This window comes from Staurois parvus, unplaced genomic scaffold (genome assembly GCF_062004578.1).
Source record: "Staurois parvus isolate SC_StPar_1 unplaced genomic scaffold, SC_StPar_1.0 ptg000155l, whole genome shotgun sequence".
NCBI classification, from domain to species: Eukaryota; Metazoa; Chordata; class Amphibia; order Anura; family Ranidae; genus Staurois; species Staurois parvus.
In genome coordinates, this window is record NW_028317951.1 from 135184 (window position 1) to 153733 (window position 18550).

At 41.2% G+C, this 18550-nt stretch overlaps 1 protein-coding gene across 1 annotated transcript in view; it reads left to right on the forward strand.

The window, feature by feature from the left end:
- The window catches only part of LOC149463229 (vomeronasal type-2 receptor 1-like), a 59590-nt gene that overhangs the window by 19148 nt on the left and 21892 nt on the right, over positions 1-18550 (forward strand). Inside the window, exon 2 of the mRNA XM_089675670.1 lies at positions 14449-14740. Within this exon, the coding sequence (XP_089531796.1) occupies positions 14449-14740 (292 nt within the window). The remainder of the gene's footprint in view (positions 1-14448; positions 14741-18550) is intronic.

The following is an 18550-nucleotide window of genomic DNA, read 5'->3' on the forward strand; positions in this document are numbered from 1 at the left end:
GATGTACAATAAGCTCTGTTGATAGGTGCCCTTCTTGTTTGCTGGCAAGCAAACTGCAACATCTAGATGAATTCTCTGAAGTGTGAAATGGCACCTATTGTAGCTAACACTATAGACATGCAGATTGTTAACCCCAGGCAAATCTCTTCATTAGATATGTGTTCATTTATTTTTAATGAATAAAAGCTTCAGGTGTCTGTACAAAAATATAAGAAAAAAACTGCAACTCCATAAAATGTTACAACTCAAAATAGTGACGCTTGAACTGCCTTGGATTTGCACAATGGTCCACTAATGCTGTAGCTATGTATCTCTCCTGAAGCCTCTCAAACAGGGGCGGACTGACAACTCATGGGGCCCCCGGGCAGTAGGGGATCATGGGGCCTATAAAAGCCTATGAAAAAGGTACCAGGGGCATCTCATGGGGCCCCCTACTGACCCCGGGCCCTCCAAATTGTCCAATTGACCAAATGGTCAGTCCGCCCCTGCTCTCAAATAAATGATTTGGTCTTTTAAGACTTATAAGACATAATATATAGCTTTGGGGGCCTGTCAGATAATCTGATTGTACTATCAACATGCTATATACATGTTATTATTTATCTTCAAGAACTCCTTTGTGAGTGAATATCTCACTTTATTGATGGCTTCATATATAAGTATGATGTGACTCTCATGCTAAAGAGGATCTCACTCCCTAGAGCTGGACCAACTAGGAAACAGACCATACGTATGTGATGTGGGGGTTCCCAACTGCTACCTCGATGATTGATTTACCTATATACACTATTTGCTATAGTTTGGGGTTCATAACTGTTCTTCGAGAATATCTGCCATCTGCTGTTCAAGGAGCCATAATTATTGCAATGAGATCTGATTTAAGATAGGCAGTCATTTTGTAGAGTCTCGTGTGGGTATAGTTTGGAGTCTCATTTGGACACATGTAGCCCCAGTCCACAGCAATGCTGTGCTTTGCAGCATGAACTAGGCTGCCATCATTACAGAGTTGACACTTGCATGTTGTCTCGTCCTATCAGGCCATCAGAAAACTGAAGGAACATCTGTGTGAGGAGAGAGGGGAGATATTGGGGACACAGAACATTTGCAGGGCTATGGTGCAGACTGAGAGCTGGAGGGGAGCCCTGACCACCATCTGCGAAAGCAGTGAAAGCTGAAATTGATTTATGTGCAGTTTGGGAGAAGACAAAGTTTGCTGGGAACTGACTGGGATTGTGAGAGATAAAGTCCCCAGAGACAGTTTTCTTATGGACCTATGGACTGGATGGGCTACAATTCCCAGCATGACAGGTAGGTTGGAGGAGGAAAAAGGGGACAGATTTCCTGGGTTCAAGGCAGTCCTGTGCAGGATGGTTTGAGATGCACATTAAAGTGGGTTGCTGTGTCAGAGAGATGCCTGGTAGAGGATTCACTATGGAAAAAGGAGAGACTCAGCTGTTGACATCACTAGGTCATGGCATATCATCCTCATTGAGTGCGGTGTCACTACCAGGACTGTGGGAGAACAGAATCATTGAGTCCAGTGTTGCTGCTTACAGGTCTGTGGGGAAATTATCATTGCTGAATCTTGTATCACAGCTGATGTCTTTGAGTCCAGATGGAGAGTGGAAGGAGGTGAAACCCCAGTTCATTTGATGGTGAGAGGCTGCTGGCTGCAACTTTCTGCCCACTGTCTAAGGGGTATTAATACCTGTTATAGGATACAATTTGGGCACCTGTGCCCGGTTTTGTGAGATTTGCTCAAGAGTGAGTGCTGCAATGCTGAAACTTTGGGCCCCAATGATCACCAACACACTGGCCAGTGAGAAGTGTTTTACAGAGACTAACAAACCTCTAATTTTCGACACAACACCTTACTTAGGACCTCTCTGATTTTAGAGCCTAGGGGTAGAGACATTTGGTCCACCAGGTTTTTATAGAGTTATGTGCTACATTAGTACCTGTAAGAACTTCGTGCTAAACAGGGACACGGTGTCTGTTACTCAATGAGGTGCAGCCCTCTAAAGATTGGGGAATCTTGATGCTCTTTTGTTAACATTAGTACCTGTTATTATGCACTTGTTCATTTTTCTTCCATTTTGGTTATTAAATTGTGTGTTGAACAAATACATTTTCCCTATTTAGTATTGGTGTTTTGGAGAGGTGCTGCCCAGAGGGTCATTAGCACTGTGAATGGAGATCTGAAAAACAGCAGCTCCTTCGAGCGTAAACACTACATACATACTGTATATTTGCTTTGATCATTTTTTTTATGCACATTGATTTATTTTTTTGCCACAAACAACCCTGAGGATGGACTTTCCAGACATCAAATGCATTTATCAAATAAGCTTTCAAGTTGAAGTTCTAGTGAACTCTACCTTATTTTATATGCAAGACTGACTTCTTCTGATCATCTGATTGTGTGCCTTCTTCTAAGCTCTTATGCTGTAACATGCTGTATATGATAAATTCTGATTTAGTTTATTAGATTTACTGTATGTGGTAACATGGTTAATGGTTCTATTGTTTTTTTAATTGTTTTTAAATGTCATTGGGGGGGGGTCTACTGTTTTTCAGGGAATATAGAGATAGTGTCACAGTGTTTGCCATGTAAAAACATTTTCTCAGGTTGATTAAATTATCATTTGGGATGTTATACAAAATTCCAAATTTATTATTGTGTTCTCTGAACTGTAAGAAATGCTTCTCAACAGACTGTATTGCACAGTCTAGGACACGGAGTAGGACACAGTAAAAAAAACTCCACCTTGTGCTAACTCTATAGGCGGCCGGATGTAAACAGACTCTGGTATCCAGGCTACCTCCAATCTGTCATGTTTAGGTCTGGAAAAATGTAAAGGGGATCTTGATCAGAAAGCCCGCATGAAAAGGCCCTTTAGGATATATTTAAACTCTTCCTCTGAATGACATATTTGCAGGAAGAATTTCACTTTTTTCCAGCTGTTAAAGCGCTTTAGAATATCAAATTCAACAGCTTGAAGCTTTTTACACGTGACATTTATTTCAAACAATATATCAAATTACAACAGCCACATGTAGAAACTTGAAATTGCCTATGTTGTTCTGGATACTCCTTCCTTTTAGAAACTATGTTAGAGTGAGAAACAACTGACAAATCTGGATTCTCCATAACTGCAGTAATGGCATTATCTATTTTATACAGTTTGATTCTGTAAAGCTTTTCCAGCATCATTGAGACTTTCCCAGTGAGTGTACTTAAGGGTTTCAGTGTATTCATCGGTATTACTATGAGACTGGCAGGTGGGTTTTTAGATATTGCTAATGATCAATAGTAGCTGAAAAAAATACATAGATGCTCTGGATGATATTACAAATTCCACAGCTTGCACATGGGTGAAAACCAACATTACTAGCTACAAGATTTAAGGAATGGAAACTGCAAAGTACAAGTAAGGTCAGTGTTCACTTCCAACACACTTTCGCCTCTACTGCACTGATTTTTCCTTTATATTTGCCCTATTATCGCAGCCTTGCCCTTTCAAATTATTAATATCAGTATATAACTCTTTGATATGTTTCAGAAAGAAAGAGCTCAAGAAGTGTTCTTTAATATTTACAATGGAAGGTCCACTTCTGGTACTTTCCTTCACTGTTACAAACCTTATCATTAGTGTCATTTGTTCAGTATGACTTGCATCAGGAGTACAATATAGTATCACAAAGTAATATTTTGCTGCATTTAACTCAAGACACAATTTTCTGCCTGATTTGTTGAGCATGTAGCTGGATAATCTCATTTTATATTCTGTTGCCAAGGTAATGATTGTGTGTTTAATCATTAGTAACAATTGTTTTTTCAAGGTAAAACTCACTTGCCTCTTCCACAGATTTAAAGAATTTTACATTATTCAGCTGGCAATGTTGACCTGACTTTCCTAGCTAAAATTTGTGTTCCCAGAATTCCAATCAATATAGTTAACCTTTTTCATTTCAATTTTTTTTACTGGATTTTAACAAAAGAGATACAAAAGTTTAAGTCAAGCATATGGATCGCCCTCACAGGGTCTGAGTAATAGATAACCACAACAGACTAAACCATACAAATCAGTCAAAGACATCAAGCATCAAAAGTAAAAGAAATCTGGGATGTTGAGCTGGAACTAATAGATGGACAGAGAGAATCTAGGTCCCAAAATTCTCTCACAGACCTCAAGGGGGAGGCTCTGCACCTGCAGCCAGCTTCAAAAGATGAAGGCTGTATAACCATGGCCAAAGAAGGTTAGACAGATGAAGGAGGAATGTGTAAGAGAGGGAGAGAGAGAGAGAGAGAGAGAGAGAGAGAGAGAGAGAGAGAGAGAGAGAGAGAGAGAGAGAGAGAGAAGGGAGGAAGAGGGTTAGAGGAATAACTCGGATTCGGAGGCCCTGAGGGCAGAAATCAGGCAAGGCCCAGACATGATGGATACAGTGCCTTCAAAAAGTATTCATACCCCTTGAAATGTTTTGTCATGTTACAACCAAAAATGTAAACGTATTTATTGGGATTTTATGTGATAGACCAACACAAAGTGGCACGTAACTGTGAAGTAGAAGGAAAATGATAAATGGTTTTAAATTTTTTTTACAAATAAATATCTGAAAAGTGTGGCGTCCATTTGTATCACAGAACTACCTATCACAGGTGAGTCATACAGCGCTTAGTATCATGGATAACCACCATCAGCTTTCTCCATCTTGGGCCAGCTGCACTCTTTCCTTCTAACTATCTCACATAACATGTAGGGAGAGATGGAGGGAGACTACCATAGTGTAAAATCTTTAAAACCTTTAATTTATTAAAACCCATTTCCACAATGCCCACTCACATTGTTAGGTGCATACCCTTGCACCAGGATAAAAACGCATGTTACATCATAAGCACAGGTATAACACGGATCTGGCTCTCTCACCGCCACCTTCTCCTGTATTAACCACTTCCGGTGTCGCTATACGGGATGATGTCTCTTCCTGCTATGCTCTGACGCGGCATTTCATCTTCCTGACGTTCTCAAGAAGCAGCATTTATTCAGCCTCATAACTGCCCTTCAATGCCTGCCATGAATATTACAATGGCACCACGCAGTGCTCTGCACACAGAAGTAGTAGTGTGTTATCTTGAAAATTCAGCAGCATGCTGCTTTCATGAGACATTGACGCTTGTCAGCCACACTTTAACATCACCTGAGCATTTGTGTCAGTGGCAAAGATTTTTGTTTCAGCAAAGTCAAGTGTCAAAGAAATCAAAGTATACAAATCCATCTTGCAGAGAATTCACAAAAAATGTCTGCTATCACACCACAACCTAACCACGCCTCAAAGTAGATAATTTCCTCTATATCACTGCCCCTTTAACCACTTGCCAACTGCGCTATAGCCGAATGACAGGTACAGCGCGATTGTCCAGTTCTGGGAGGGCATCATATGACGTCCTTCCAGAACGTGCTCTCCTGCTTGCCCCCGGGGGCATGCACCCAGCGATCTCTGTGATCGTTGTGTCCTACGGACACAGCTGATCTTGTAATGTGGTAAAAGGCCAATCACAGCGGCCTTTTACCACATGATCACCTGTGTCCAATGACACAGCAGATCACCGGTAAATGCAGTTGACAGTTATCGGCTGCACTTTCCTCATGCTGTCACAGCGTGAGGAAAGTACTTCTGATAACCGGCAATTGTCAGAGGACGGATCGGCACCGATCATCAGGGCACTGATGATCAGTGCCCTGATGATCAGTGTCCAGCAGTGCCACCCAGCAGTGCCGCCCACCTGTGCCCATCAGTATTGCCCACAAGTGCACAGCAGTGCCACTCACCTGTGCCCATCAGTGCCTAGTAGTGCCACCCACCTGTGCCCAGCAGTGCCACCCACCAGTGCCCAGCAGTACCCCACCTCAGTTCCACCCATCAGAGTTGCACAGAAGTGCCCAGCGGTGCCACCAGTCAGTGCCACCCATCAGTGCCGCCTATCAGTGCCCATCAGTATCATCTATCAGTGCCCATCATTGTTGCATATCAGTTCAGCATCATCAGTGCCGCCTCATCAGTGCCGCCTCATCAGTGCCAGCTCATCAGTGCTGCCTATCAGTGACCATCAGTGCCGTCTATGCATGCCACCTCATCAGTTCTGCCTATCAGTGCCCATCAGTGCTACCTACCAGTGCAGCCTCATCAACAAACATCAGTGAAGGAGAAAAATTACTTGTTTGCAAAATTTTATAATAAAAACAAATTTTTTTTTTTTTTTGTTCATAGCGCAAAAAATAAAATGCCCAGTAGCTATTAAATGCCACCAAAAGAAAGCTCTATTTGTGTGAAAAAAATTATAAAAATGTAATATGGGTACAGTGTTGCATTACCGCGCAATTGTCATTCAAAGTGCGACAGCGCTGACAGCTGAAAATTGGCCTGGGCAGGAAGGGGGTATAAGTGCCCGGTAGGCAAGTGGTTAAGCACTTCCCACTTTCATGGGCATTTTTCAAGCATTGTTGAAGCTTTTTTCAACACATCATAAACACATCATAAATGGTATAAGTGTGTGAGCATTGCTTTGTCCTTCAACACACGTCTCCCTAGCTTACTTCAGGAATTCCATAGGTTTGGAATGTATAGTAACTTTAAACTGAATATTTTGAAAACGGAGGCCCTGAACGTCTCTCTTCCCGACAGCATGCTTTCACATCTTTGTTCCAGTTTCTCTCTCCAATGGCGCCCTAAAGCAATCTCCTATCTCGGGGTCCTTATCCCTTCCAACCTCTCTGAACTCTACGCGCTTAATTATCTCCCCCTATTATCTTGCATGCGTAAAGATTTGACCTCCTGGGGAGTTTCCTCCTTGCCCTTAAGAAGGATTCTCTGCCTAAATTGCTCTATGTCTTCCAGACAATACCTATTTCCGTGCCCAGGAGTTTCTAGCTTTTATCACAGTCTTTTTTGATCCGTTTTATTTGGCATCGTGGCTTTTCTAGACTGAAACACAAGTTGCTTACCTATCAAAAACTCCAGGGAGGAGTGGGTTTGCCAGATTTTGATCTTTATCACAAGGCCGCCTTGTTGGCGTGTATGCTTGACTGGGTCCCTCGACCCTTCCGTAAAGCTTCTTCTATGGTAGAACAAGACTTGTCTCCTGTTGACCTTCGGGCTTTCCCCAGGGGATATAGCCGTGACCTGCACCATTTCCCTGGTCCTTCGCCCTTAACCTTGGCTGTTTTGCGGTTGTGGTACAAGTGTGGCCTTTCAAATTCTTTTATCCTCAGACCCATTCCCACTGTCTCTATTCGATAACCCTTCTTTCCCGCAAGGATTGGGATCCTCAGTACTTGGTCCTTTTTCTCGTACCTCATGGCCGGTGGCTCGTACCTTTATTCATCCTTATTCGGGCCCACCTGTCCTTCCGGGTAGTCCGGGGGACTGGCTTACTGCTTTACACCTATCTTCATTTTTTAAGCATTTGTACTCCTCCTCTCAAGTACACCGTCCACTTTCTGAGTTTGAGCAGTTGTGCTCCTCTCTCTCTGCTCCCCAGACATCTATTGGCTTCTCTATATAGACTGCTACAGTCCTTGATTCATACTGAATTTCCACCTTATACTAGGACTTGGTCTGGAGATCTGGGCAGAGATATTTCTGATGCCGAGTGGTTCACCTTGTTCCATTTTACTCATAAATCTTCCATCTCCTGCTATGCCAAGGAAAAGAATTTTAATCTCCTTTCACAATGGTACAGGGATCCCTCCTCTTTGCATAGGGTATTTCCCTCTACATCCAACATTTGTTGGCGCTGTGGTGCCAAAGTTCCACCGACCAGATGCGACCTAGCAGCTTGTAAACCATGCCTTTTACGTTTCGGCCTGATTGGTCGTCTTCACCCTAGACAAGCTGTATATACCTAATGCCAGTTTATATAGGTACTGTAACACGTGACTGGAATATTTTGACTTGCATTTTCTAATAAGTTTGACTCTGTGAGACCTCTTCCCTGGTATCTTCTATCTTGAGTGGAGGGGTACTACATGTGGAAGATTCTCGGGTGAAGCATTAACAGGTGATAAGAGTACAGGCGAGTTACCCCAAAAGTGCAGCTGACCTGACTAGCGATAGTAGGTCAACATCCTGAGTTGAGTGTTAGTCCATGTGGGGACACCAGAAGCACTTTGAGTGTAGCACTCGTGCGAGACGCATGAGCACTTTATATTGAGAGCATAGTCGCATTGGGGCTTTTATTGGACTGTTTGTTATCATGGTTTATATTACACAGTATACACCTATGTTTCATATAGAATTAATGTGAGTTCACAAGTTCAGATTTTTTGCGAATAGCAGTGCAGTTTTCATTTATTTGTTTTCCTCAGCTGCATTTGGCTGAAGGTTTGCTTGTGGTGGTACTTTTTGTACAATCTCTTCTGGCTCAGCCGCTCACCACCTCCAACAGGGAGACAAATCTCAGCAGCCATCGTGGCAGGATAGACTGTTTGGCCAGCCAACTAACAGTCAACACCCAGCTAAGCTGGACTTCAGTACAGACAAGGGGATATGAGCCAATCCTCATAAAACAATGATGCATAAAAGCAGTGCAAAAAAAATAAAATAAAATATATATATATATATAAACACTAGCAGAGTGAAAATATGATACAAAATATAACACTGTAAAAATACACAAATATTTAAATCATTTGACATAAGTCCATCAACTGAAAAATGTAAATTGTGATGAAGTGTAAAGCCCTTAGCCCTCATGCACACTGGACGGTTTGATAACGCTGGTAACATTAGCTGTGTAAAGTCACATTAAAAACGTGAGTTTTTCAGCTTTTTTTAGCATTTTTGTATTAGCGTTTAACAGCATTTTGCTGTGATTAGCGGCGTTTTCCTGTGCTTTTCCGTGTTTGCGTTTTTAGCAATTTGTAGAGGTCTTTTTGACCGAATAAAAAAAAATTGGGGGGTGTCAAAAAAAAGTCCAAAATTGCTGGTTTGCAGTGTTTTGCCACGTTTTTCAGTGTTGGAGCATTTTTACAGCTAAAAAAACTCCTCTAGAAACCCACTAGTCCTGGGTTTTTTTTCCAGCCAAAAAACGTCCCAGCCAGAAAACGTTGATTACAGTCTATGTGTGCATGTACACATAGGATAACATGCTGGGGAGTTTACTGGCTGTAGAAAAAGCATCAACAGCCAAAAACAGCAGCTGTAAAAGCGTCAAGCATGAGGGCTTATGATCCACCAAAATCACCACGTGATCAACATAATGATACTTGGTTGAGTAAAATGCACTCAGATATCACCACATGCTCCAGAGGAAAAGCTCCCCCAATTCAGTAGCACTCACCAGATATCGTGGCCCATCCAAACCTGATAGGCAATAGTGCTTATGGTAAGTATCAGTGTAGTGCAGATCATCAATCAACAAGCCCTTCATCAATCAGAGACTGATATGATGGCGGGACATCCTCCAAACTATTACACTCCATAATCAAGGAAAGATGACAAAGTAAACTCATAGCGTGAATCCATTAAAAAACATTTATTGGGTAGAAAGTATTGCACTCACATGAAATAAATGAAAGCATGCCAAAATTTTTGTATCTTAACGGTTATTGTATCTTAATGGTTAAGGTGGATATTTTGGCATGCTTTCAATTGGGGGAGGTTTTCCTCTGGAGCACGTGGTGATATCTGAGTGCACTTTACTCAATCAATTATCATTATGTTCATCACGTGGTGATTTTGGTGGCTCAATAAGAACTCTGCACTTCATCACAATTTTCATTTTTCAGTTGATGGACCAGGGGCGGACTGACAACTCATTGGGCCCCCGGGCAATAGGGGATCATGGGGCCCCTGTGTCCTTGCCCAAACTCAAAAAAGCCTATGAAAAAGGTACCAGGGGCATCACATGGGGCCCCCTACTGACCCCGGACCCTTGGGCAGTGCCCGAGTTTCCAAATGGTCAGTCCACCCCTGTGATGGACTTATGTCAAATGATTTAAATATTTGTGTAAATTTACAGTGGTATATTTTGTGTAAAATTGTTAAACCCTGCTAGTGAGTTTATATATATTTATATCTTTATTTTGCGCTGCTTTCATTCATCATTGTTTCATGAGGTGATTATTGCATTATTCACAATTAGGGCAGCTGCATGCTTACTTAATCTATGCACTCATTTATTGACTTAGGTGAATGATTTATTCTGCAGTTATTCAGGTGTTAGATTTTTTTAATTTTTTTAAGTTATTTTCACATCTCATTTGCACAGTGAATATATGGTTTATACATTTATTTTGAAGGTATACTGCACTGCCAACATGCTGATCTGCCACCCCCCCCCCCACATGACTGAATGAGGTGATGCCTGAAGAAAAAGTCTCAGGTTGTTTCCTTAAGAGTGTTTATATATTTCTTGCATAATCATCCATATTCTGAGGGTAGTAGAGGTGGAGCTACATCTTAACCGCTTTGAAAAACTGTAGCGTCTGATTTAAAGGCATACTCTAGTCAAGACTAAAAATAAAGCCTTGAAATGCATACAGCTAACATAGCCTATTTGGTGTGTAGCTCAGACATTGATTAGTTGCACCTGTACACCTTTGTGTTTTCTTTGCTGTCAATCAAATGTACCTTGGAAATGTGAACATAACTGGTGATACAGGAAGCAGAAAGGGAGAAAGGTAGAAAAGACAGGCTTCAGGAAGAATACTGCAACATACCTTATACTGACTTTCTATGGAGTCGTGTGTGATAATAATATATTGGCCTTTTTTAATTTGGAAAAGTCCTGGACAGTATAAGTAAAACATTAAACAATTTAAATTGTGCAGGGATCTGTTACCCTCTACTGTCTGCATTTGTAAATGTCTGTAAATATATTATGCATGCACTTCCTGTCCCTAGGTTCTTGGTTATGAACCCCTAGAAGGAGGAAGCGGAGAGGGAGAGAAATCTCACATGTCTGTCCATGCTGCTAAACCCCATTTTGCAAGTATTTCTGTGATCTAATAGTTTAATTGCAACTGCTGAGTGTACAGTATATCTAAATCCTTGTGACAGACATACTGTCTCTGCTCTGCCCTTGTCATGCTCAGTGCCAGATAGCTAGGGCTGTGCTACTGTATGTGTAATAGTCACCTTCCAGTATATTGGTAGGTGAACCTGTTTATTGCAATATAGTTTATATGTGTCTCCTGTTATTCTAGGTAACCCTGTCCCTTCTTGTCTGCAATTTTATAGTTAGTTTTAGCTTAGGGCTCGATAACCAGCGTAGGTTACAGCCAGGTTAGGCTTCCGGTTTCCATGTTGAGATCAATAGCTTAGAGGTCCAGTTGAAACTATTAGGAAGGGACTAAAGTAGATAGGCTGAGTTCCAGTGCCACAGTTCCTGCACCACAACATAGTTTCTGCTGCTGAGAAGCTCTGTTCCAGGCTGGTTGGGCAAAAGTTGGAGGATCTTTCTATCACTGCTGATCTTGTTTTCAGGACTTCGACACAAAGATAAAATATCATCCACCGGGGCCCATGCGACTAAATGTTGCTACAACATTCATCTGGAGTTGTCTCTATTAATAATTGTATATACCCGGGTATACAGTCAGGTCCATAAATATTGGGACATCTACACAATTCTAACATTTCTGGCTCTATACACCACCACAATGGATCTGAAATGAAACAAACAAGATGTGCTTTAACTGCAGACTGTCAGCTTTAATGTGAGGGTATTTACATCCAAATCAAGTGAACAGTGTAGGAATTACAACAGTTTGCATATGTGCCTCCCACTTGTTAAGAGACCAAAAGTAATGGGACAGAATAATAATCATAAACCAAACTTTCACTTTTTAATACCTGGTTGCAAATCCTTTGCAGTCAATTACAGCCTGAAGTCTGGAATGGTTAGACATCACCAGACGCTGGGTTTCATCCCTGGTGATGCTCTGCCAGGCCTCTACTGCAACTGTCTTCAGTTCCTGCTTGTTCTTGGAGCATTTTCCCTTCAGTTTTGTCTTCAGCAAGTGAAATGCATGCTCAATCGGATTCAGGTCAGGTGATTGACTTGGCCATTGCATAACATTCCACTTCTGTCCCTTAAAAAACTCTTTGGTTGCTTTTGCAGTATGCTTTGGGTCATTGTCCATCTGCACTGTGAAGCGGCATCCAATGAGTTCTGAAGCATTTGGCTGAATATGAGCAGATAATATTGCCTGAAACACTTCAGAATTCATCCTGCTGCTTTTGTCAGCAGTCACATCATCAATAAATACAAGAGAACCAGTTCCATTGGCAGCCATACATGCCCATGCCATGACACTACCACCACCTTGCTTCACTGATGAGGTGGTATGCTTAGGATCATGAGCAGTTCCTTTCCTTCTCCATACTCTTCTCTTCCCACCACTCTGGTACAAGTTGATCTTGGTCTCATCTGTCCATAGGATGTTGTTCCAGAACTGTGAAGGCTTTTTTAGATGTCGTTTGGCAAACTCTAATCTGGCCTTCCTGTTTTTGAGGCTCACCAATGGTTTACATCTTGTGGTGAACCCTCTGTATTCACTCTGGTGAAGTCTTCTCTTGATTGTTGACTTTGACACACATACACCTACTTCCTGGAGAGTGTTTTTGATCTGGCCAACTGTTGTGAAGGGTGTTTTCTTCACCAGGGAAAGAATTCTTCAGTCATCCACCACAGTTGTTTTCCGTGGTCTTTTGGGTCTTTTGGTGTTGCTGAGCTCACCGCTGCGTTCCTTCTTTTTAAGAATGTTCCAAACAGTTGTTTTGGCCACGCCTAATGTTTTTGCTATCTCTCTGATGGGGTTGTTTTGTTTTTTCAGCCTAATGATGGCTTGCTTCACTGATAGTGACAGCTCTTTGGATCTCATCTTCAGAGTTGACAGCAACAGATTCCAAATGCAAATAGCACACTTGAAATGAACTCTGGACCTTTTATCTGCTCATTGTAATTGGGATAATGAAGGAATAACACACACCTGGCCATGGAACAGCTGAGAAGCCAATTGTCCCATTACTTTTGGTCCCTTAACAAGTGGGAGGCACATATGCAAACTGTTGTAATTCCTACACCGTTCACCTGATTTGGATGTAAATACCCTCAAATTAAAGCTGACAGTCTGCAGTTAACGCACATCTTGTTCGTTTCATTTCAAATCCATTGTGGCGGTGTACAGAGCCGAAAATGTTAGAATTGTGTCAATGTCCCAATATTTATGGACCTGACTGTATGTGTAGCTAAATCCAAAACCTCTGTTTCCTGTTGCTATCCATGTATGTACCTGCTGAGGAAATTTAATTATCTATTTACCATTGTGAACATTGTCACTAGGACTAAAATTATAGAAAATATGGGGTGCAGATTGGGTAGTGGGGGGGCAGGGGGATCATTCTGGGAATTTTGGCTCACACTTCAAGTCATCCAAGTTATCAATCTGTACTCATTCTAAACAAGAAGTAGTAGACCAGACTGAAGACGTGGGCTGTATGTGTGAATCAATGTTATTTAGTGTGGGGGAAAGTTTCCTTTCATTAGTTGTAACGCTGGAAGGAAAAAGTTTCTTTGCTTTGGTGGTGTCACTGGAATTAAAAAAATGCCGTGCATTGGTGATGTCACAGGAAGGAAAAACTGTCCCTGCATCAGCTGTCTCACTGGATGGAAAAAAATGTCCTTCCATCAATGTTGTCACTGGGAGAAAAAAACTCCCCCGTGTCAAAGTGGAAATCAAAAACACCCAGTGATTAATCTTATAAGAGAGCAGCTCACGGTCACAATCGACCCCCAAGATTAATGGAAGGTCTAAAATCACTTTTGTATAATCCACTCTGGAGAGCCATCTTGATATCTGAATCTTGATTATAGATGGATACATCAAGATGGAAATCCCATATGCAGAGAAAAAGAGGCTAACAATAGTGAAGTACTGCTTAAAAAAATTTTATTAAAAAGTTATACTCACAAAGGCAGAAGAAGTGTTGGCATGTCATAAATCCCACAAGACAATACAGTCTCAAGCTCTGGTGCCACAAACCAGGCACTCCTGTAGCTCAAAAGCATTCAAGCATGATGATGACACAGGGGACTTAATCTACATGTATGAGTTTTGTCAAGGTCCTTGAGGAAGCACTTTCACACCTTCCATTAATCTTGGGAGTCCATTGATTTAACATTGCTACAGTGCATATGCATATACATTTCATGTATATTACTTTTGAAGTGGCTTCCAATTAATTACTTTAATTACATTTTGTATTTTTTATGCTTACTATTTAATAATTATTAATTATGCGTTTACTTAGCTAAAATCTAATATGCTAAAGTCAATTAGATCTGGTTTATTGCTATAGGTGTTGCACATCACAGCTGTTCTTTGCACATCTGTGCTGATGAAGCCCGAAGTGAACTTTTTTCTTTCTCTTTTTTGTTGGCAGCTTCAACTTCCGTGCTCTGCGATGGACTCGAGCCATGATGTTTGCGATTAATGAAATTAATGAGCGCAAGGACCTCCTACCAAATATAACACTGGGGTACCAGATATTTGACACATGTTTTACCATATCCAAATCAGTGGAAGCCACTTTAACATTTCTAACTGGGCAAAATGAAACCCATCCAAACTTTAGGTGCAGTGCTGGAGCTCCCCTGGCTGCTGTGATTGGAGCAGGGGGGTCTGCGTTATCCATTGCTACAGCCAGGATACTGGGGTTGTACTATTTCCCACAGGTAACATGGCTATTGCCCTTATGATCTAATGCTTGTAGCTTTGTGGATATATGTTTGTCTCTAAAGCTATAATACAGCAGTAATAATTATTATATAAATGAAGGATTAATCAATTAATTATATTAAATGAAAAAATCTTCCACCAAGGTGTAGCAGAGTGTAGTAAAAGAGGATGAAATCCACCATACAGATGTCTTATAAAGAAAGTCTCTGTAGTTCATAAATTCACTCCAGAGACTTTCCTTATAAGATATCTATGTGGTGGACTTCAACCTCTTTTACTACACTCTGCTACACATTGGTGGAAGATTTTTTCATTTAATATAATTAATTGATTAATTCTTCATTTATATATTATTTTATGTTAGTCTATTGTTATGATCATATAGAGTGAAGAGCTGTTTTATGTGGATTTTTTTATGACTCATATTATTGATCTTTTCTTCTTTTTTGTTTAGTGGAAAAACAGCAGCTCATTGGTTTTATCTTATTTATTTTATTTTATTTTTGGCTCACCGGTACATAAGCGTATAGTTGACACACTCACACGAGTGTCAATTTATTTATATAAGTAATAATTATTAGTTGCCACTTTCTTTGTTCCAGTAAAGCACTGAGAGACAAAAAAAGGACACATGTAGTCTGGAGCAATGATGCCAACCTCCCAAAGTTAAATTTATTGACAGGATGCCCAAAATTTACGAACAGCACCCATTTATTTTTTACTAACAAAAGTCATGAAATTTACTGACAGAGCCACATTTTTTACTGATGTTTCAAAAAAGTACATAAAATGCAAAATAGTGCAAATATCAATATTTAAGCTACAAACATGTATCTAGTGTGATTAGCAATGTGTTTAAGATATAACAAAAGGCAAAAAACATATTTCTCTTTTTACATGAAGGTCAGGTTAATATAACCCAGAACAGAGTTCCCCTTTACAGTGCAAGGGGGAACTTGACGTAAAAGGGAACAGTGTGGACTCTGATGTAAAGGAGAACTCTGAGGATTCTGATGTAGGGGGAATGCTACAGACTCTGCCATAAAGGAAAACACTGATGCAAGGGGCTCTCTGGTCAACACGGTCCCCTCCTTACACTACAGAGCTCCCCCTTACATCACAGTCAAAAGAGTTCCCCCTTACATCAGAGACCACAGAGACTGCAGAGCTACTACAGGAGATGGTCAGAGACTGCAGACCTACTACAGGAGACGGTTAGAGACTGCAGGCATACTACAGGAGATGAGATGGTCAAAGACTGTGCAGACCTAATACAGGAGATGGTCAGAGACTGCAGACCTAGTACAGTAGATGGTCAAAGACTGTGCAGCCATACTAGAGGAGACAGTCAGAGACTGCAGACATACTACAGGAGATACTCAAAAACTACAAATATACTATAGGAGCTGGTCAGAGACTGCAGACATGGTACAAGAGATGGTCAGAGACTATAGCCAACCTACAGGAGATGATCAAAGACTGCAGACATGGTACAAGAGATGGTCAGAGACTGCAGGCATGGTACAAGAGATGATCAGAGATTGCAGACATACTACAGGAGATGGTCAGAGACTGCAGACATGGTACAAGAGATGATCAGAGACTGCAGACATACTACAGGAGATGGTCAGAGGCTGCAGACATGGTACAAGAGATGATCAGAGACTGAAGACATGGTACAGGAGACAGTCAGAGACTGCAGGCACACTACAGGAGACAGTCAATTCCTGTTATTACGAGTTATTGCTCTTTAGATCTTTGCATTGAATGCATTTTAATCAGTCCATGGGTGTCGTGCAATAAATGTGCTCAGCATAGAAAAAGTTAAAGAGCATGCTGCTTGTACACCTTTAGAGACAGCAAGGAGAAATCAGGGGACACAAATAATTTGTAACATGGTGCTCTGTAATGTTATCACATCTCTCTATTAATCCTGTAATTCAGGGGACATCAGCTCTCAGCTGCACTCTGAAAACGTCTCTTCCTGGAGGGGAAAGTTTAAAGCAAAGTGTATCAGCACTGAGCTGGCCTGGAGTTCTATCCTGCATGCAGCTCAGTAGGGAAGGGAGGGGTGGGTTCGCTTTCTTTGTACGGGTCCCCAGAAGCCATGCTGGGTCCAGGCTGAGCTCTGCTCTCCATGTGCACAGGGCTGAGCAGGCTTTCAGTGTTGCACACATGGAGGCAGCTGTCAGAACTGGCTCTGGAGACTGCTGCTATGAATCATAAAAGGCGCCAAGTGGCACCATGACGTCACCATCTGCTCGAGCCCTGCCGAGCTCAGCCACGCTTGCCTGATCCTGGTCAGCTTTGGATTTGCGCATGCTTAGCCCCAAAGTTAGCCGAAGGCCATTTCTTTTGCTGGCAGCCGCTGTCCCAAATGGACATTTACAGACATCTTGTAAATCGTCCAAAATTCACAAACTTTAAGCGGTTGGTAACCCTGGTCTAGGGTCAGTTTTTCTGTCAGAAGTAGACTGGTTGATGCTGAGCAGCTGGCAGAAAGTTTACTTGGTCACAATTACCTGCTCTTCAAGTACTTGCTAAACTTGCTACATGATTTCTAACTCCTACAATTCTCTGCCACAAAGTAGATGCTGTAACATAGCTAATACATTATTATTATACAGGATTTTATAGAGCACCAATGGTTTGTGCAACACTTTACAGAGCAAAGGAAGACAGTATAGTTAGAATACAATTTGATACAAAAGGGTTAGGAGGGCCCTGCTCATTAGAGCTTCCAGTCTAAGATACTTCCATGTTTGTACTGTTCACTGTGTTGGGGTTTATTGGTGACAGGGCATTCAACATATACAAGTAAAAAACAGGCTTTATTATGTTCAAGGAATAAACACTTAAAAGAGCACAGATACCCACACACCATATAGCATTTAAAAAAATAAGTTGTCTAGTCAAAACGAAGGGCTGTACAGCCTGCACACCATACAATCATCATACTCATTCACACAGGTCAGATAAACATAATTGTGACTGGCAGAGGGGGACTAACGTCCATCAAAATTGAGTAGATATCACTTAAAGGCAGTGGAACATAACGTGAATGCTGCTTCAGCTATCTGAGAGTGTGGGTTTTATGTCCATAGTTCTAGATCCAAACATGGATATTTGCATGGACAAATGGAGGACCTTTTTCTGTGATCCAGGGAAAAGAGATACTGGTGGGGACAAGATTAAGAAATTATTTAAACATCATAAGAAATTGACTGTAAAATTTCTAAATAGGAAATGGGATATTTCTTCACTGGAATCCCATATAAAATATAGAATTATCCCTAGAAGGTTTAGGCAAAAAGTAGTTCCAGCTGAACATCTTCAAACAGAAAGGTTTCTAGGGAAATGTAGAGATCACTGATTAGAACATGGTCTGTCTGTGTTGAGATTAATTATTGAAGAACAAAGGCTGCAGCTACAGGAGATACAGGAAGACCTAGGTGAAAGCAGTAAAGCCTCAGAGTCATTTAAAGATGATTCTGAATTTGACAAACAAAATGAACTGTTAAAAAGAGAAGTTGAGAAAATTCAAAAGAATTTAAAAAGTACTAAACAACATAAATTTCAACAAAATCTAGAGGGTTAGGAAAGAGGAGAAGCCTTCGACCTCACATCTCATCGTGGACGTATTAGATCTAGGCGAGGTAGATATAGGTCTCGTAATAAATCCATGAATACCCAATCATCTTCAGAAAGCAAGACTGAAGGAACAGCTAAATCGGTGGCTTTTTTAGAAGTAGGAGGGAGAGACCAAGATCTAAGTGTACAGAAGAATGGGAACAAGGAGATATCCA